The 21,240-nt window shown below is 41.0% G+C and overlaps 2 protein-coding genes across 2 annotated transcripts; both read left to right on the forward strand.

Moving 5' to 3' along the window:
• The first annotated feature begins 627 nt into the window (after positions 1-627).
• Positions 628-7,014, forward strand: LOC311260997 (beta-1,3-galactosyl-O-glycosyl-glycoprotein beta-1,6-N-acetylglucosaminyltransferase-like). Its single transcript, XM_084359333.1, has 5 exons — positions 628-702; positions 3,347-3,705; positions 5,454-5,547; positions 5,827-6,228; positions 6,354-7,014. Exons 2-5 carry the CDS (start codon positions 3,404-3,406, stop codon positions 6,843-6,845), a joined length of 1,290 nt encoding a protein of 429 aa, XP_084215459.1. The 5' UTR covers positions 628-702; positions 3,347-3,403; the 3' UTR covers positions 6,846-7,014.
• Positions 7,015-12,848: 5,834 nt separating this feature from the next.
• On the forward strand, positions 12,849-19,065 carry LOC311261869 (beta-1,3-galactosyl-O-glycosyl-glycoprotein beta-1,6-N-acetylglucosaminyltransferase-like; the record flags this gene model as incomplete). The annotated part of the gene is made up of 5 exons (XM_084360882.1): positions 12,849-12,937; positions 14,956-15,314; positions 17,673-17,766; positions 18,040-18,441; positions 18,574-19,065. The coding sequence occupies exons 2-5, from the start codon at positions 15,013-15,015 to the stop codon at positions 19,063-19,065; spliced, it is 1,290 nt and encodes a 429-aa protein (XP_084217008.1). The 5' UTR covers positions 12,849-12,937; positions 14,956-15,012.
• Between the last annotated feature and the right edge of the window lie 2,175 nt (positions 19,066-21,240).

Consider the following 21,240-nt stretch of genomic DNA (forward strand, 5'->3'; position numbering starts at 1 on the left):
TTGTTGGAAAAAAAAAAAAAAATAGCTTTAATCAATAATATTAACAACTAATGCCTGCAACACATGAGCCCTGACAAAGAAAGAAAACTTGAATTTAAAATGTCACAACAGGTGTGGTGCGTGTGTTTCATGATTCCTGTCCTGCTTCATTCCTTCCTGACTGCCAGTTATTAAATCCCTAATGCATCGTGTGGCTCCGCGCAGATAAAGATCTTACAGAGAGGCACTACTGCGCCAAATCCATTTAAAAGGCGGATATAATCTTTTACAACTACGTTTAACTAGGTTTTTCTGTTGAAACATGCTGATAGACATCGATATCAACTGCACCCAGCTGGTTTAGAAACATCGGACAGCAGTCAGAGAACATTCGCTCAGGTTAACAAAAGTAGGAAATTACTGTTATTTTAGTTAATTTGGTTTTTGATTAAATCGCCAGATTTGCCTTGAAAAAAATAGCTTTAATCAATAATATTATCAACTAATGCCTGCAACACATGAGCCCTGACAAAGAAGGAAAACTTGAATTTAAAATGTCACGACAGGTGTGGTGCGTGTGTTTCCTGAGTGTTCCTGTCCTGCTTCATTCCTCCCCGACTGCCAGTTATTAAGGTCCTAATGCATCGTGTGGCTCCGCGCACGTAAAGATCTTACAGAGAGGAACTACTGCGCCAAATCCATTTAAAAGGCGAACTTCTAAAGGTGATATAATCTTGTACAACTATGTTTAACTAGGTTTTTCTGTTGAAACATGCTGATAAACATAGATATCAACTGCACCCAGCTGGTTTAGAAACATCGGACAGCAGTTAGAGAACATTCAAATCTGCTGTCCTTCAGGTTCACAAAAATAGGAAATTGCTGTAATTTTAGTTAATTTGGTTTTTGATTAAATCGCCAGATTTGCCTTGAATCTCTTGTCTTCCCAGGTGAAAAAATACTATACTTGAATTATACTTTTACAGACTGTACTAAGTACACATTTAGTACGCTGTATGCTTTTTGTGTCGCCTTAATGTGTAATTAAGTGTGCTCAAGTAGTCATTGAGTACTACTTGAGTACCACTTAAGTACACTTAAAGTGTAAATAGTATGTTAAATTGGAACAACTTTTTACAAACTTTAAAGGGGAACTACCGTTTTTTACAACCTGGACCTTATTTCTAGCATAAAATACGATCATTTACTCACCCAGATAACTTTGGTGTCATTTGGAGTCGTTCGGACGAAATTAGATCCAGTGGAGCGCCGCGTATATCCATATAATGCCAGTGATCGGGGCACCGAAGCGCCGCCGCGAAACTAGTTCATTTCACCAATATTTTGTTATGATACGCTAGTGCTATTCCCCTTTTGAGTCTGGGGTTGCCTGTTATCAACATCCGGGGTCTGTAGGTTGACTTAGCCGTTTAGCCTAGCCGCAGCCGTTTGTTGTTCTTTGGCCAGCTGTTCCTCTGTCTGCCTCCGCATCCTCCTTTCAACGAGCTCCTCGTCGGTGTACTCTGGCTCAAAACGGTAAGGACGTTACGAGCAGTAGCAAACTACAGGTAAACAAGCCGGCTGTCGTGGGTGCGCGCGGCTTTCAGAGATGACATCATCCAGGTCGGGAGTTTAATAGGTCAACCTACAGACCCTTCTACTTAATACTTAACATCACCAAATACACATATATTAACTTAAGTGCTTTACTTTGCATAGCAGTTTTTTTTCACCCACTTATAATTCTACTATTCCACATTGCAGAAAAAGAATATGTGATGCATGGACAACAAACACCAGAATAGTTTCAGAACATTTACTTTTTTATTATTTTAAATAGTTTATTACACACTCAAAGTTTGTTTCAAAGAATGGATGAACTCCATAAAGTGCAAAGGTGCTCATAAATTAAAGGATATTTAACATGAAATTAACTTTATTAACTATGGAAATAAAAGTGCTTTTAAGGACACTCAAAAAATAAGCTCTAATGACTTGTATACAAAAATACTATAAAGGATACTCAAGAATATTTAACAAATGACAACTAAAAGAATGGATGAACTCCAGAAACTATACAAACAAAAATGTTCTTATAGTCACTCCAACACCTCAACAGGCAAATTATGACTTGAATGATACACTCTAATAAATTGCACATACAAAAATGCTACAGAGAATGTTCAAGGATATTTAACAAATTCTGACTCAAACAATGGATGAACAAACAAAAATGCTCTATAAAAGTAATAATTACTAATAAAAATACTAAACAATAACAAAAACAGCAACAATAGTACTAGTTGTACTTACAAAGTTCAGAGAGAGGCGAACATGAAGGATCAGGTGTCCTTTCTCCAGCAGGTGCCGGCCTCTGCAAATACTGCCTGAGTGCATCTGGCCAATTAAAAAAAAACAAAAAACAAAAACAAACAAAACATATATATATTAGTATATTCCTGGAGGGGAACTTTACAGAAGTGTGAACAAACACCACTATCACCAAAATGGTTACACTGTGTATGCACTTGCTAGTTGTGAACTCACTAAACAGAACTTATGCCTTTTAGCTATAATGAATGTAGAAAGCAACTGTACCTTTAATAACTATTCTGAGGGTTTTCGAAACCAGAAGGCTGGGCAAATGCAAAATGAAGAAAGGGGTCGAAGCACTGGAGATATTACTGACAGCACAGTAGCTGGTGATCTAGGCTATGATTTTTTTTATTTGTTGCACAGATGGAATATTCTTGGGCAATATTCTTGGGCAGACAAGTTGTGGAATAAGCTATGTAGACCACTGCCCAGAACCACGGCTAAACTCAGACGCAGTAGCCTGCTTATGCTGGCAAAAATAGAGTTCATGTTCATGTACCTGAAACATCCTATAAGTAAAAGATTAACGTTACAATGCAACCTCTCTAATGACAACCTGCACTACAGGTTTTCATTAGAGAGGATTACACCCCGCCTTTCCGAAACCAACCCACTCTGAACGGACACAATCAGAAAGGAAACGGAGGCTGCGCATTTATCCTTTTTTCCTTTTTGGGTTCAAACAGATCATGTGCGTAGGCTAATTAACCGCAAAACAAACAAATAGCCTACTTCATATTAATGACATAATGCTCATTATGCTTCAGCAGGAATGGCTAAAGTCTGTTCCATGTGCAGAGAAAGTTTTCCAATTTTCATCTGCATCTGTAGTGATACAAAACTGGTTGAAAATAGGCAGATTTGCTGTTTAAGTCAACATGGAAACTTGAACTTTGCATTATGTCAACCTCTGAATTCTGTTGTTGGTTATGTTTTTTAGTTTAGTTAAAGAATGGATGCTTCTATATCACCCTTCTTTTTCTGTTTACAGGGGCAATAACAGAACTCACATTGTACAAGCATCTCAGTTGAAATCCCATCTCAGATAATGAGGCTACTGCAACGATGGTTCCTGCGGTTGTTGCTGCTCAGTGTTGTACTGGGCTCACTATGGATGATTGGGGTCAGTCGCCCCAAAATGAGCTGGAATCCTAGCTACATTATCGGATATAGCTGGTTGGAGTATACAAACGATGACGGCGGCCCAGAGAACGTGTGTAACTGTTCTGCTATCCTGCGGGGAGAGACAGAAGAATTGGAGCAGGCCAAAATACTGACCATCACTACAACATTCAAGAACAGTACTCAAATCCCTGACGAGTATTACATCAATGCAACAAAAGACTGCAGGTGTGTTGCTTTAAACCACAAGTTTTAGTCATTGTGTAACTCTATGTCATTATATAAAGGGGACCTATTATATTTATTATCAGTTCTGACAGCCTGGTGCTCTTCCTGGGATCTTGGGCAGCACCTACGGTTTGTGAGCACTGACACATTCTCTGTCCAGTGTGCTGACAGTATAGCGATATGTGACACTGAAGGAGATATGCCTGGGCCTCACTGACTACTGTCACTGATCTTGATGGTCATATTTTATGGAGTAAATGTATGCGATTTACAGAGTTTCCTGTTGCAGCTAGTTAGCTCAGTTAGCAGCTACGGATGGCTGTTCTATGATCTTAAAGACTCCACTCTGACTGGGAGAGGTGACTTTACCTCTAGCACGGCAGCTTTGGACCACTAGGAAGAGCAAGTTCAGGCCTGGGGCCCAGTGGGGAGAGTTGGGTAATAGGACCGCTACCTGCACAGCTAACTCAGCTAGTGGCAGCTAACGTTACAGTAAGCAGTTTGTTTTGCAACCAGTTAAGCTATTTGTACATAAGGAAACTCCATAAATCACAGAGTTGAGGCAGAACAGCTAGAGGACATCAGAGGGGAAATCTGACAAGATTTTCTCCGTTAGATATGATCCACATCAGAGTCCTTGTCGGACCCTTGTTATGCAGTGATGGAATATAAGTACATTTGTATGATTTTTAATGTATTAATCTGGATACTTCCAGCACTGTCGGTACAAGTAGACTGATTGGGTGGATGGTCACATCCTTGTACTTTTTGGTTGCACTGTGCTTGGAGTAGATAAACAATACGAGTTTACGACAGATGGTCTCTAAAGTGGAGGAAAATGTTGGAACTGCTGCATTCACAGCCGTCTGAAACCTGAGCTTTTTGCTCACAGGAGTTACTTTTACATACCCATGACTCATGATTTGTAACGTTGGCCACATTTAAAGGATAACTACCGTTTTTTACAACCTGGACCTTATTTCTAGCATAAAATATGATCATTTACTCACCCAGATAACTTTGGTGTCATTTGAAGTCATTCGGACGAAATTAGATCCAGTGTAGCGACGGGATATCCATATGATGTGAGTGATTGGGGCACTGAAACACACCCTCTATATAACGCACTATCTGCCACAAACCTAGTTAATTTCACCAATATTTTGTCATGATACGCTAGTGCTATTCCCCTCTGAGTCCGGGCTTGTCTGTTATCAACATCCGGGGTCAAACTAGCAGTAGCAGCTACAGGTAAACAAGCCGGCTGTCGTGGGTGCGCGCGCAGCTCAGAGATGACATCTTCCAGGTCAGAGGTAGTAGGTCAACCTACAGACCCCGGATGTTGATAACAGACGAGCCCGGACTCAGAGGGGAATAGCACGAGCGTATCATAACAAAATATTGGTGAAATGAACTAGTTTCGTGGCAGATAATGCTCTTAGAGGCTGCGCTTCGGTGCCCGGATCACTCGCATTATATGGATATACCGGCAATCCACTGGATCTAATTTCGTCTGAACGACACCACATGACACCAAAGTTATCTGGGTGAATAAATTACTGTATTTTATGCTAGAAATAAGGTGCAGGTTGTAAAAAACGGTCACATCCTTTAATATGAGGATTCAACATGAACTATGACAGAAAATAAGGAAAGCATAATAGGTCCCCTTAATGTACTGAATTTAGCTGCAAATCTTAGGCAGCATACATTCCCTGTGATATTTCTTCAATATTGTGTATTTACAGACAATTCAAGATGAGCAGGAAATACTTGCCATACCCGTTGAGCCAGGAAGAAGAGGACTTCCCTCTGGCTTATTCTATTGTTGTCCATCAAAAGGTATGCAAATTCCTAGGGTCTCTCCACTGATTTTAAACACGATGTTCATTTTAAATGGCACAAGGACTCAATTTGTGAAAACTGCTGTATAATTTCTTCTGTGCCTCTGGAGGAAGCTTTCCTAAGTTTGAAAAAGAGAATCAATAACCATAACTCAGCTTGGTCTTTAGATGTATTAATTAGAAAGCCTGCATTTCAAAGTGCTATTGAAAGTTCCCGGAGAGACCATGCGACATATACGAAAAAGAGCTAATTCATTGTTTTTTTCATATACTCTAGGTGCAGATGTTTGAGCGACTGCTTCGAGCCATCTATTCACCTCAAAATATTTATTGCATTCATGTGGACAAAAAATCCGACATCTCAGTCTTCTCTGCCATCATGGCCATTACTTCCTGTTTCCCGAATGTCTTCATGGTCAGCAAGTCTGTGAGCGTGGTCTATGCTGCCTGGCCACGAGTCCAGGCTGACCTTAACTGTATGGCTGATCTTTATAACGCCAGCACAACATGGAAATACTTCATCAACCTTTGTGGTCAGGATTTCCCTCTGAAAACCAACTTGGAGATTGTACGGATTTTGCGTTCACTGAGGGGCGGTAACAGCTTGGAGTCAGAACAAATAGGAGGAAAGAGATGGAGGGTGACAAATGCTTACCAGATAGTTGATGGGCGAATCCAGGTACTTCTTTTGTGAATTTGTTATATTGATTATTGGCACAATAATTTTGTCATTGAAAAAAATGTTCTTTTCAGATTGCCCTTAATGACTGTCAACAGCATATAACTTTTTTTCAACTGTCTCAGGCGGTAGGAAAGGAGAAGGATCCACCTCCATTCAACCTGCCTATTATGTCTGGAAATGCCTACATTGTGGTTAACAGAGGCTACGTCCGCAGCGTGTTGGAGGACAACCGAGTACTGGCTCTAATCGAGTGGGCCAAAGATACCTGGAGTCCTGATGAGTTCCTCTGGGCAACCATTCAACGAATCCCTGGTGTTCCTGGATCAACTTGGCCCAACTCCAAATATGACACGACAGACATGCATGCTATTGCACGGCTGGTGAAGTGGGCGTGGCATGAGGGGTCACTGGGGTCACTGGAGGCAGTGTACCCAGAGTGTCAAGGCAACCATGTCAGGGCAGTATGTGTGTATGGTGCTGGAGATCTACAGTGGCTGCTTAAGCAACATCACCTCTTTGCCAATAAGTTTGACACAGAGACAGATGCCATTGCTGTCTACTGCTTGGAGAAGTACCTGAGACAAAAGGCACTGGCTGAGTTACAGTGGATGTAGATTGAGATTTTGCTGCACAGATAATTAAAATGTCAGCTGTCTGGAGGGTTCCACCAGATAAGATTATGTAGGTTGTTGGGAAATGTATGTCAAGTTTATGTTTGCGAGCTTTGTTGTTGTCTTTTTAGATGCATTAAAAGTAAATTGATTAATTGATGTTATGTGTATGTTTGTAGAAAGTGAAGAGACATGCTTCTCACTAGACAGGAAGGGAGTGAAAAACATCTGTAACTAGTAACTAAAGCTGTCAGACAAATGTAGCGGAGAAAATATTTGCATCTAAGATTAAGTAAAGTGTGTAGCATTGAGTAGCATAAAATTGAAATACTCAAGTAAAGTACAAGTACTTAAGTACAGTACTTGAGTAAATGTACTTAGTTACATTCACTCCACTGCACTAATATCTCCCTGCTGGTTCAATTGTAAATGGTTTTATTAATTGCACATTATCAGGCCCAGCACCACTGCTCTTTATTCTTCTCTAATAAGCGGTTTTCTTTGTTGCCTTTACATTCAAATGTGTTTTGAACAAATGGCATCCCATCTGTTGATGATGACTATCTAATGTTCATCCACTGTAGAGCCAAACTCTTTATTCAGTGTCTCAATATTATTCCACATCCAGTTTTTTTTCCCGTCAGACTGACCCATAAACTCTTTCCTTTATTCAAAAATGATATTGTCTGGTAACAGACCCAGAACTCATTAATTAATTGAATTTAATCAGCTGTAACTGAAACAATTTATCTAGGAGAGTAGTGACCTCCTCCCAAAGGTGTTTTTCCCCATAGAAATGTAACATGTACAAGATTACCAGCTTAGTTTTAGTTTGGCCAATTAAGTTGAGGTCAAGTTGCTATAAATTAAGAATGTGCTTCACATTTTCCAAGAGCCAACTAATTTTTTCCATCTGTCCTCTGCAATGTTTTCAAACTCATCTGTCTCCCAACTTTGTCTCAAACCTTCCAATCATAGTTGTAGTTGTACATCTCTAGTAATAGAGGCTATAGGGTAAGATATGGACTATCTTTTAGGTACCAAAATTGTTGAGGCCCCAGATCTGGTCTACACCAGACACGTCCCTGTGGAATGATGGCACTTAGGTGGTTCACTCCTGTTTGCCAGAAGCAGGCCATAGTATACACAAAACAACACTGAGACTCTTTTATTTCAAACATGCTGCTATCTCAACCTTTATGTGCAATAATGATTCCTGACTTTCATACTTTGTTTTAATATTATATTTCATATGTTATTTTTTGTTTTTGTACTGTTTTTATTCTATATCCTGTGATGTTGCACTCTTAATTTTGCTGTATGCTGAGTTTACAATGACAATAAAGGCGATCTGCATTCTGTATTCTGTAATATGGCCACATGTCAACAAGGATAATAACTGGCCCAGAAAATGTATGATCTAACACATTATTTCAATGTTAATATATTTATACATCCTTTTTTTTTTAAACATACACAATGTTAGTTATACTTTTCCTATAAATGCCTGACTGACCAATTGCGTATGAATTCTGAAATATAAACAGATAATCTAAAAAATATATATCTAACTAGAGATATTAGAGAGATACATATTCAATTTCTGAGCTGGAAAGTTGTGCAGGAACATGACGCAGTTTGTCTGTTTTTGTTGATTCAAGTTTTTGTTGATTGTATTTTTCTGGTGCTCCATTTTCTAAGTTCTCACGGTGTGAAATAAGGTGTAAAAAAGAATTCTCACTTCCGTACTCCCTCATTACTTGATTGATTGATTGGTTGGTTGGTTGATTGAAATCTTTATTGCAAACATGTACTTCTTATTGTTATGTTTTTAATTTATTTGTAATTTATCACCAAATATGTCCTGCAAAATATAATCTATCAATGTAAAATAATTTAACTAAGTATGTATTCTCCAGCACCCACTTATCCCTCACCATACATATGTAGTTATAATAATTTGTTGAAAAAAAAAAAAAAAAAGCTTTAATGAATAATATTATCAACTAATGCCTGCAACACATGAGCCCGGACAAAGAAAGAAAACTTGCGTGCGTGTGTTTCATGAGTGTTCCTGTCCTGCTTCATTCCTCCCTGACAGCCAGTTATTAAATCCCTAATGCATCGTGTGGCTCTGCGCAGATAAAGATCTTACAGAGAGGCACTATTGTGCCAAATCCATTTAAAATGTGTACTTATAAAGGTGATATAATCTTTTTTTAAACTATGTTTAACTAGATTTTCTGTTGAAACATGCTGATAGACATAGATATCAACTGCACCCAGCTGGTTTAGAATTGCGGACTGCTGCTGGTAAAGTCACAGGTGGGAAGATCTTACATGTGCTGTCAGTCAGGGTAACAAAAGTATGAAATTGCTGTTATTTTAGTTAATTTGGTTTTTGATTAAATCGCCAGATTTGCCTTGAATCTCTTGTCTTGGTTACACCCCTCCTGTTCCGAAAATAGACTTCCATTCTTCGTAATGGCGTGGTTTTCCATTTTTTCTAAAGACCCCGCTATTCCGAAATGGCTATTGTGGTACCCCTGACCCTAACCCTAACCCTATTGGGAAGTAATTGGAACTTGAAAGTCGAATTCGGAACAGCAGTGTTTCGGAGTGGAAGGCCGTCCCCCTCTTGTCTTGACTCAAGCGAAGGAATTTAATTATCTTGACACCAAAACAGAGCGTGACATGGAGTGGCAGATGAGGCTGGTGTACCGGGAAGTTGTGGTGAAGCCAGTGTTGGAGCTATTTGTTTGTTGTCAGTTTCATATTGTCACACACACACCCGCACACACAAGCACACACACACACACACACACACACACACACACACACACACACACACAAACCTAGCAAACCCGGAGGGAACCACACCTGTTGGCAATTACCACAAACAGTTGCAACATTTTCCCAACATTTTATAGACCTACCTTCAGATATGCTGTTCAGCAGCAGTGAAATGAATTTGCAACCACTCCGTTTTCTGTGCACAGTACAAGTACAGAGACAACAAAATGCAGTTAGCAGTTAGTATGTACAGTATAAATAGTGCAGCAAAGACAGATATTACAGCATGTACAGTATATAAATAAATAAATAAATAAATAGAGTGAAGTAGGTCTAGGCACAGTATGTACAGTGTACAAGTGTTATTAGCAGTACTAAAGGTGGGGTTTAGATGAAGTATAAAGTAATCAAGAGTAGTGCAGTGTAGTCCAGTGTCCGGGTGGGGGGTCAGTCACTAGGGGAAGGAGTTCAGTAGGGTGACAGACGCAGGGAAAAAAATTCCCCTGAACCTACTGTAGGCCGACTCATCATTGTTGCTGATGACACCAATCACCGTTGTGTTGACTGCAAATTTAACAATGGTGTTTGAACCATGTGCAGGTGTGCAGTTGTAGGTGAAAAAGGAGTAAAGGAGGGGGCTCAGCACACATTCTTGTGGAACGCCAGTGCTCAGGGTGAGGGTTGAGGAGATGTGGTTATCTAACCTAACAGACTGTAGTCTGTTGGCTGTAGGCCCTGTCTGTAGGTGTGTTGCTTTAAACCACAGGTTTTAGTCATTGTGTAACTCTATGTCATTATATAAAGGGGACCTGTTATGTTTATTATCAGTTCTGTACTTTTATTCTGGGACTTGAAAAAAAAATTCTGGGACTTAAGTAGCTTTGCATGATTCACAATTCAGGAAAATTCAATATTTATCTTATTCTTGCCCTTTAAGCAGCAGTTCATCCTCTGCCTGAAACACTTTGCTTTAGCTCCTGTCTCCTTAAGGCCCCTCTCCCTAAAACCCCAAATCTTCTCTGATTGGACAAACTTCCTGAAGCCTGCTAAGACGTACAATATGATGAAAACTGGATACAACATCAGAGGCGGCACTCGGATCATTCCTATGTAGTGGTGCATGAAGCCAAAATGTTCAAAGTGTGGGTATGAAATTACCTGGATGTTTCAGCATAGCTTTTGCATTGTGGGGCCCATAGAGCATGTGCACTAAAGACTTTGCCCAGCCAAGATGGCTGAAATCCAGTTTAGCCCTGAGCCAACTTTAATGGCCAAAAAAGGATTTTTTTGTGCCATGTTTCTAGACTTTCCAAATGTTATCCAACCTAATGGATGAAATTCTGTTAGCATAATGATTAATTTAACTGTATGAGTCAAAAAAATGTATCCAATATTTAGAGTTGTTTCTTTCAATATAAGCTTATGGGGAAACTGGCTTGACAGCCTGGTGCTCTTCCTGGGATCTTGGGCAGCACCTACGGTTTGTGAGCATTCTCTGTCCAGTGTGCTGACAGTATAGCGATATGTGGCACTGAAAGTGATATGCCTGGGCCTCACTGACTACCAGAGGTGGGAGTACGTCACCTAAGTGCAAGTCATAAGCAAGTCTCAAGTCTTAACCTTCAAGTCTCAAGCAAGTCCCAAGTTACTGTGATGAAAATTAAGCAAGTCAAGTCGAGTCATGACTAAGGTCAAGCAAGTCACAAGAAGTTACGTCACGGCCGCCTTTGCCTTAGATAGCCAGGGAAAACCCTGCGTTTAGCCATGAGCACATGGCTAAGCTCTGTTAGCTTAGCTAACGTAACGTTAGTAACATGCCCACATTCAGCCCCCACCCCCATCTTTTACATTAACGATATGTGTTCTCACAATGCACAATCACTTTGAAGCCAAGCCTGATATAGTTAAATAGCACCTAAAACGTGATAACGTTAGCTAAAGACACACAGTCACCTACCTCTCTTTGTGGGTCCTGAAGTGACGGATCCAAAATTAGATGATTTTCGGAGCTCCCTCTCCTCCTCTGATCCTGTCTGCCACAGTGCCACTCTGGCATGCCTGCCACCTGCCAGGCTTGTACGCACTTGTGTCATACAGTGGCAGAGGGCAAAGTATCAAAAACAAAACTAACGTCTCAATATGCGCAAAAAAAGAAAGAAAGAAAGAATGAAAGAAAAGCCAAGACTTTTTAAGTCATCTGTGTCAAGTCTCAAGTTACGAATGCTTAGTCAAAGTCAAGTCGAGTCTTTCATCAGTGTTAATCAGTAGGTGATTTGTTAATTTTTAACAGGGGGGATGGCTCAATGGGAACACCACCCTGCCCCGACACACCTAGGTACACCTCCCAAAGGACATTGTTGACGCCTTAACCACAACTGTGACATTTCTAATTCTACAATTCCATTTTATCCAGTTATCTTCCTTCTCTCTCTACTACAATTGTCTTTTTATAACACACTTAAAAACACCTTTAAATTGCATGCAGTGGACTGAGTTTATTCAGGCAGGGTTTTCTCATGTTTCTCACAATACACTACAAGCAGGGTCATTTTAAGTTACATGACCCCTTGGAATTTTTTACCATCTAAATTCCTTGAAGGACACAAAATAGGAATACTAATGTTCCTTCAACAGATACACAAAAGGGTTATTATATTCTGCCATATTCATACTTCAGGTTTGAGGTAGGCTATATATCTTAATATAAGTATATTTTGTGTCCTGGTGAACCTGAGTGAGTGGAGCGAGAGAAGTGGAGGAGCGCTGCGCATAAGGCATAGCTGCTGCGCTCACACAAACTCTGTGAAGAAATACGAGTGATTTGCTGAACTTACAGAAGAGAAACTACAACAAAAATATCGATCTCATCACGCTAGTATCGATCCGATACCAATACTCACCTTGGTATTGATACTACCGATATTTGGATCGATCCGCCCACCCCTACTGTACAGAAACACTAAAAACACTTACAAAAAGTAACATTTTAGTTTTAGAACAAGCAAACTTGTTGTGCTCCTCCTCCACACAAGAGGCACACTGGGAATCCACCGGAAGCTGCTCTATGACGTCGTGTCTGCTACAGGTTTTGTTCCACCCTCCGCATGGCATCATACCATGAATGTATAAAGAGAACCCAGCGGGAACGTTTCAGAAGCGGAGCCTTTTGTCTGCCCGATTTTGTTGACTTGCTCAGATTTTGTTGATCTGGTCATTTTTCGTTTTTATACAATTGGGAGACATAGATATCAACTGCACCCAGCTGGTTTAGAAATGTCGGACTGCTGCTGGTAAAGTCACAGGTAGGAAGATCTTACATGTGCTGTTAGTAAGGTTAACAAAAGTAGGAAATTGCTGTTATTTTAGTTAATTTGGTTTTTGATTAAATCGCCAGATTTGCTTTGAATCTCTTGTGTTGGTTACACCCCTCCTTTCCGGAACCCTGCTGTTCCGAAAATAGGCTTCCATTCTTCGTAATGGCGTGGTTTTCCATTTTTTCTAAAGACCCCGCTATTCCGAGAAGGCTATTGGGGTACCCTGACCCTAACCCGAACAGCGGTGTTTCGGAGTAAGGTTGTTTCGGAATGGAAGGCCGTCCCCCTCTTGTCTTGACTCAAGCGAAGGAATTTAATTATCTTGACACCAAAACAGAGCGTGACATGGAGAGGCAGATGAGGCCGGTGTACCGGGAAGTTGTGGTGAAGCCAGTGTTGGAGCTATTTGTTTGTTGTCAGTTTCACATTTTCACACACACACCCACATGCACACAAACCTGGCAAACCCGGAGGGAACCACACCTCTTTTAATCACAAAAAAAAGATTGTGCAATTACCACAAACAGTCACATCATTTTTCCAATACTTTATAGGTGCGTTCACATCGGACCTTTTAATTTTGTCGCTGTTGCTCGTGTCGCTCCAAAAAAGTTGCTCTGTTGCTCAGCTGCAGTCGCTCGTCGGCACAATTCAACAAATCGCTCTGATAACGTCATTCAAGCGATTCCAGTGAATTTCACGTCGCTCGGAGGCGCTCATTTCTTCCCGTTTTCAACAGTATACGTGGCTGACAACGGCCCAGTTTGACGAGCTGTTGGCGAGAATCGGAGGCAGGATTGCCCGGTTGGACACCAACTACAGGCGCTCCATCCCAGCTGAGGAGCGCCTGGCCATTTGTCTTCGGTGTGTGTGTGTGTGTGTGTGTCAACGTAAAGCCGGCTTTGCTCTTCCGGACCGGCGGAGTTGAATTACGTTTCCATGGTTTGAGTAGTTGTCATAGTTACACATAGATTATGGCAGCCAATCAGCGCTGAGCGACAAGCGTCTGACGGCCAGAGACTTGGGGTTTCTCATCTCGAGTGACAGAGCGATTGAGCGTTTTTTCGCTCTGTCGCTCCGTCGCTCCGTCGCTGTCGCTCAGAGCTCCAGCGACATTTCGCCTGAGCGATTAACCGCTCAGTCGCTCATTTGCATTGACTTAATATGTAAACTTGTCGCCAGCGACAAAAATAAAAGGTCCGGTGTGAACGCACCTTAAGCAGCAGTGAAATGAATTTGCAACCACTCCGTTTTCTGTGCGTAGTTGGTCGTCACCGGGGTGTGGAGTTCAGTAGGGTGACAGACGCACCGCAGACGAAAAAACTTCCCCTGAACTTACTGTAGGCCGAATCACCGTTGTGTTGACTGCAAACTTAACAATGGTGTTTGAACCATGTGCAGGTGTGCAGTCGTAGGTGAAGAGGGAGTAAAGGAGGGGGCTCAGCACACATCCTTGTGGAACGCCAGTGCTCAGGGTGAGGGTTGAGGAGGTTATCAAACCTAACAGACTGTAGTCTGTTGGTTAGGAAGTCCAGAATCCAGTTGCAGAGGGAGGTATTGATGCCCAGGTCACTGATTTGGTGATCAGTTTGGAGGGGATGATGGTGTTGAATGCTGAACTGAAGTCGATGAACAGCATTCTCACGTAGGTGTTACAGTTGTCAAGGTGGGAGAGGGCGGAGTGAAGCCTACCAGCGCCTACCATGAATGGATGCTTCTATATCAAATTTCAAATCAAATCAAATTTTATTTGTATAGCCCAAATTCACAAATCACAGTTTGCCTCAGAGGGCTTTACAATCTGTACAGAGACGACACCCTCTGTCCTTCGACCCTCGATTCGAGTGAGGAAAAACTTGCCCCCAAAAAAGGCCCTTTTAACAGGGAAAAAAATGCGGAAGAAACCTCAGGGAGAGCCACAGAGGAGGGATCCCTCTCCCAGGACGGACAGACGTGCAATAGATGTCGCATGTACATGTATATCACCCTTCTTTTCTTGTTTACAGGGGCAATAACAGAACTCACATTGTACAAGCATCTCAGTTGAAATCCCATCTCAGATAATGAAGCTACTGAAGCGATGGTTCCTGCGGTTGTTGCTGCTCAGTGTTGTACTGGGCTCGCTATGGATGCTTGGGGTCAGTCGCCCCAAAATGAGCTGGAATCCTAGCTACATTATCGGATGTAGCTGGTTGGAGTATACAAATGATGACGGCGGCCCAGAGAAAGCCTGTAACTGTTCTGCTATCGTGCGGGGAGAGAGGGAAGAACTGCAACAGGCCAAAATACTGACCATCACTAAAACATTCAAGAACAGTACTCAGATCCCTGATGAGTATTACATCAATGCAACAAAAGACTGCTGGTAAACCACAAGTTTTAGTCATTGTGTAACTGTATGTCATTATATAAAGGGGACCTATTATGCTTATTATCAGTTCTGTACTTTTATTCTGGGACTTGAAAAAAAAATTCTGGGACTGGAGTAGCTTTGCATGAGTCACAATTCAGGAAAATTCAATATTTATCTTATTCTTCGCTTTAGCTCCTGTCTCCTTAAGGCCCCCCTTCCTAAAACCCCAAATCTTCTCTGATTGGACAAACTTCCTGAAGCCTGCCAAGACGTACAATATGATGAAAACTGGATACAACATCAGAGGTGGCACTTGAATCATTCCTATGTAGTGGTGCATGAGGCAAAAATGTTCAAAGTGTGGGTATGAAATTACCTGGATGTTTCAGCATAGCTTTTGCATTGTGGGGCCCATAGAGCATGTGCACTAAAGACTTTGCCCAGCCAAGATGGCTGAAATCCGGTTTAGCTCTGAGCTAACTTTAATGGCGATAAAATGATTTTTTTGTGCCATGTTTCTAGACTTTCCAAATGTTATCCAACCTAATGGGTCAAATTCTGTTAGCGTAATGATTAATTTAGTTGTGAGTATATATAGAGTTGCTTTTAGAGTTATTTAGAGTTGCTTCTTTCAGTATAAGCGTAGGGGAAAAGTATTTTAAGGGCCTTAAGCATCATGCAACACAATTACAAGGGTCTGGCCTCTATGTCAAACTGGCTTGACAGCCTGGTGCTCTTCCTGGGATCTTGGGCAGCACCTACAGTTTGTGAGCACTGACACGTTCTCTGTCAAGTGTGCTGACAGTATAGCGATATGTGGCACTGAAAGTGATATGCTTGCAGAGCTGGTTCAGACCTCCATGGGGCCCTAGGCAAAATTCTGCTAAGGGGCCCTCCTAACTGAACTCCAAAAGTTCAACAGTCGCACCTGACACCCAGTGCTTCCACTCATCCCCCCTTTAAACATATTGCACTGTCGCCACCTGTTGGTCTAACTTAGAATACATTCAGACCGAATCAGAACAAATCAAATCAAACTAAATGTGTAAACAAACAATCATACAGAACAACAACAATGTTGGGCATGTAAACATGTTAATGTGTGAAATAACTCACCATTCATCCAAGCAAACAAAATTCAATCTCAGTCAATATTTATCCATTACTTTCCATTTTGTATAAGTGCAGTTGTAACTACACTACAACTAAAGTTATAGGAGCCAGCGGAGAGGAGAGTTACCTGACTGCTGTTCCCGCAGTTCATTGTCATGCTGTTTCTTCCTCCTTTTTTCATTCCCCGAGGGATAACTCTGCTTCATCGTGGCGTGCTAAACGTTGTCTTGCTAGGCTGATGCGCTGGGAATCTGGGACAGGTGAGGGACGGACGGTCACATCGTCACATTTTTTTTTTTTTTTTTTTTCACGGGGCCTCTATTAGTTTGCGGGGCCCTATGCAACATGCATAGTGTGCGTATTGGGTGAACTGGTACTGTATGCTTGGGCCTAAAACACAACTTTTTTCACTGATCTTGATGGTCATATTTTATGGAGTAAATGTATGCGATTTACAGAGTTTCCTGTTGCAGCTAGTTAGCTCAGTTAGCAGCTACAGATGGCTGTTCTATGATCTTACAGACTCCACTCTGACTGGGAGAGGTGATTTTACCTCTAGCACAGCAGCTTTGGACCTCTAGGAGGAGCAAGTTTTCAGGCCTGTGTCCCAGTCGGGAGAGTCGGACCGCTACCTGCACAGCTAACTCAGCTAGTGGCAGCTAATGTTACAGTAAGCAGTTAGTTTTGCAACCAGTTAAACTATTTGTACATAAGGAAACTCCATAAATCACAGAGCTAGAGGACATCAGAGGGGAAATCTGACAAGATTTTTCTCCATTAGATATGATCCACATCAGAGTCCTGGTCGGACCCTTGTTATGCAGTGATGGAATATAACTAAGTACATTTGTATCATTTTTAATGTATTAATCTGGATACTTCCAGCACTGTCAGTACAAGTAGACTGATTGGGTGGATGGTCACATCCTTGTACGTTGTGGGCACACTGTGCTTGGAGTAGATAAACAATACGAGTTTACGACAGATGGTCTCTAAAGTGGAGGAAAATGTTGGAACTGCTGCATTCACAGCCGTCTGAAACCTGAGCTTTTTGCTCACAGGCGTTACTTTTACATACCCATGACCCATGATTTGTAACGTTGGCCACATTTAATATGAGGATTCAACATGACAAAACTATATCTATGACAGAAAATAAGGAAAGCATAATAGGTCCCCTTAATGTACTGAATTTAGCTGCAAATCTTAGGCAGCATACATTCCCTGTGGTATTTCTTCAATATTGTGCATTTACAGGCAATTCAAGATGAGGAGGAAATACTTACCATACCCATTGAGCCAGGAAGAAGAGGACTTCCCTCTGGCTTATTCTATTGTTGTCCATCAAAAGGTATGCAAAGGGTCTCTCCACTGATTTTAAACATGATGTTCATTTTAAATGGCACAAGGAGTCAATCTGTGAAAACTGCTGTATAACTTCTTCTGTGCCTCTGGAGGAAGCTTTCCTAAGTTTGAAAAAGAGAACCAATAACCATAACTCAGCTTGGTCTTTAGATGTATTAATTAGAAAGCCTGCATTTCAAAGTGCTATTGAAAGTTCCCGGAGAGACCATGCGACATATACAAAAAAGATCTAATTCATTGTTTTTTTCATATACTCTAGGTGCAGATGTTTGAGCGACTGCTTCGAGCCATCTATTCACCTCAAAATATTTATTGTGTCCATGTGGACAAAAAATCCGACATCTCAGTCTTCTCTGCCATCATGAGCATTACTTCCTGTTTCCCGAATGTCTTCATGGTCAGCAAGTCTGTGGACGTGGTCTATGCTGCCTGGCCACGAGTCCAGGCTGACCTTAACTGTATGGCTGATCTTTATAACGCCAGCACAACATGGAAATACTTCATCAACCTTTGTGGTCAGGATTTCCCTCTGAAAACCAACTTGGAGATTGTACGGATGTTGCGTTCATTGAGGGGCGGTAACAGCTTGGAGTCAGAACAAATAGGAGGAAAGAGATGGAGGGTGACAAATGCTTACCAGATAGTTGATGGACAAATCCAGGTACTTCTTTTGGAGATTCTTATAATTTGCTAAATTTGCACAGTAATTTTGTCATTGCAAAAACCTTGTTTTGAGATTGATATTTATGTCTGTCACCATCATATCAATTAATTTTTTTTTCAACTGTCTCAGGCCGTAGGAAAGGTGAAGAACCCACCTCCATTCAACCTGCCTATTATGTCTGGAAATGCCTACATTGTGGTTAACAGAGGCTACGTCCGCAGCGTGTTGGAGGACAACCGAGTACAGGCTCTAATCGAGTGGGCCAAAGATACCTACAGTCCTGATGAGTTCCTCTGGGCAACCATTCAACGAATCCCTGGTGTTCCTGGATCAACATGGCCTCACCCCAAATATGACATGTCAGACATGCATGCAGCTGCACGACTGGTGAAGTGGCAGGGGCAGGAGGGGGTGAATGGTTCACTGAATGTAGCATACCCAAAGTGTCAAGGCAACCATGTCAGGTCAATATGTGTGTATGGTGCTGGAGATCTACAGTGGCTGCTTAAGCAACATCACCTCTTTGCCAATAAGTTTGACACAGACACAGATGCCATTGCTGTCTACTGCTTGGAGAAGTACCTGAGACAAAAGGCACTGGCTGAGTTACAGTGGATGTAGATTGAGATTTTCCTGCACAGATAATTAAAATGTCAGCTGTCTGGAGGGTTCCACCAGATAAGATTATGTAGGTTGTTGGGAAATGTATGTCAAGTTTATGTTTGCGAGCTTTGTTGTTGTCTTTTTAGATGCATTAAAAGTATTAAAAGTTGATTAATTGATGTTATGTGTATATTTGTAGAAAGTGAAGAGACATGCTTCTCACTAGACAGGAAGGGAGTGAAAAACATCTGTAACTAGTAACTAAAGCTGTCAGACAAATGTAGCGGAGAAAAAGTACAATATTTGTATCAAAGATTAAGTATATATTATTCTACATCCTGTTTTTTCCCCCCGTCAGACTGACCCATAAACTCTTTCCTTTATTCAAAAATGATATTGTCTGGTAACAGACCCAGAACTCACAAATTCATTTAATTTAATCAGCTGTAACTGAAACAGTTTATCTAGGAGAGTAGTGACCTCCTCCCAAAGGTGCCCGTTTTTCCCCATAGAAATGTAACATGTACAAGAGTACCAGCTTATTTCTCACGTCTCCAGCAGGTGTCACTATTCCTCAAGTTTTAGTTTGGCCAATTAACTTGAGGTCAAATTGCTATAAATTAAGAATGTGCTTCACAGTTTCCAAGAGCCAACTAATTTTTTCGCAATGTTTTCAAACACATCTGTCTCAAACCTTCCAATCATAGTCGAGTTGTAAATCTCTAGAGGCTTTAGTGTAAGATATGGACTATTTTTTTAGGTGAGTGCTCGTCCAAGTTTCTTGGACAAAACACAATATTGGGCCCTTAAACCCTGATACCAAAATTGTTGAGGCCCCAGATCTGGTCTACACCAGACGCGTCCCTGTGGAATGATGGCACTTAGGCGGTTCACTCCTGTTTGCCAGAAGCAGGCCATAGTATACACAAAACAACACAGAGACTCTTTTATTTCAAACATGCTGCTATCTCAACCTTCATGTTCAATAATGATTCCTGACTTTCATACTTTGTTTTTATATTATATTTCATATGTTATTTTTTGTTTTTGTACTGTTTTTATTCTATATCCTGTGATGTTGCACCAAATAGAGTTGCACTATTAATATTGCTGTATGCTGAGTTTACAATGACAATGAAGGCATTCTGCATTCTGTATTCACATGTCAGCCAAGAATAAATAAACAAGAACTGGCCCAGAAAATGTATGATCTAACACATTATTTCAATGTTAATATATTTATACATTCTTTTCTTTAAACATACACAATGTTAGTTATACTTTTCCTATAAATGCCTGACTGACCAATTGCGTATGAATTCTGAGATTCTCAGAGGAAACATCTACAGGCTGTTTAAACATGAGTGTGCTTTACACGCTCTTCTTCTTCTTCTTCTTCTTTAGTTAGGCAGACTGGACACAGCTATGGTGTATTGCTGCCCTTACTGTTTGTTATTAAGACCTACATCAAATCCTTTTGTAAAATCCTGTTTTATGAAGATAGTCCACCAATTTCTTTGTTTTAACCCAAGAATCCAGATTAAGAAGCGTGCGCATATTAAAAACAGTTTCCCCATCTGCTCCAAGTTTCCTGCAGAGAGTCCTTCTTTGACTGGAGTATATTTTGCACTGGAGTAGTACATGTTTTACTGTCTCATATCTCCACACTCACATTTGCCATCAGGATCCTTTACACACTCATTTTACCCTGTCATCGAAACATTTCCCCATAAACAAAACAAGTGATTTGGCCACACATCACCATGACAATAATAATTTTAAAAATGTATCTATGGTCACATGATCCCGGAGATGCGCGTCCCACTCCTTTTAAGGGCGGAAATGGTTTCGCCTCCGTTTCACCTGCATGGCCGAGGACAAGGTGAGTGTGAAGCGTTTCATCCATTTGTGAGAGACTCGGTAAAGTTCGACTCTGGATCTAAAAATTCAATTTTTTTGATTTTGTTACAATATTTTGTTATAAAATGCAATGACAACACAAGACTACAATGAATGGATACATACTCTGCTGTGCGGCTTATTCCGGTCATTCAAAGTACAGTAAACATGATATAATCATCCATTGCTACTATATTGTACAATATAAGCAGAAAAAGCAAATAAAACAACGGAACATCGAAGTTACAAGTACATGCCGAAATAAATTTGAGAGTGAATCGGTTTTTCATTTTG

Source organism: Pagrus pagrus, assembly GCF_965226575.1.
Source record: "Pagrus pagrus genome assembly, chromosome: 8".
Classification (NCBI taxonomy): domain Eukaryota; kingdom Metazoa; phylum Chordata; class Actinopteri; order Spariformes; family Sparidae; genus Pagrus; species Pagrus pagrus.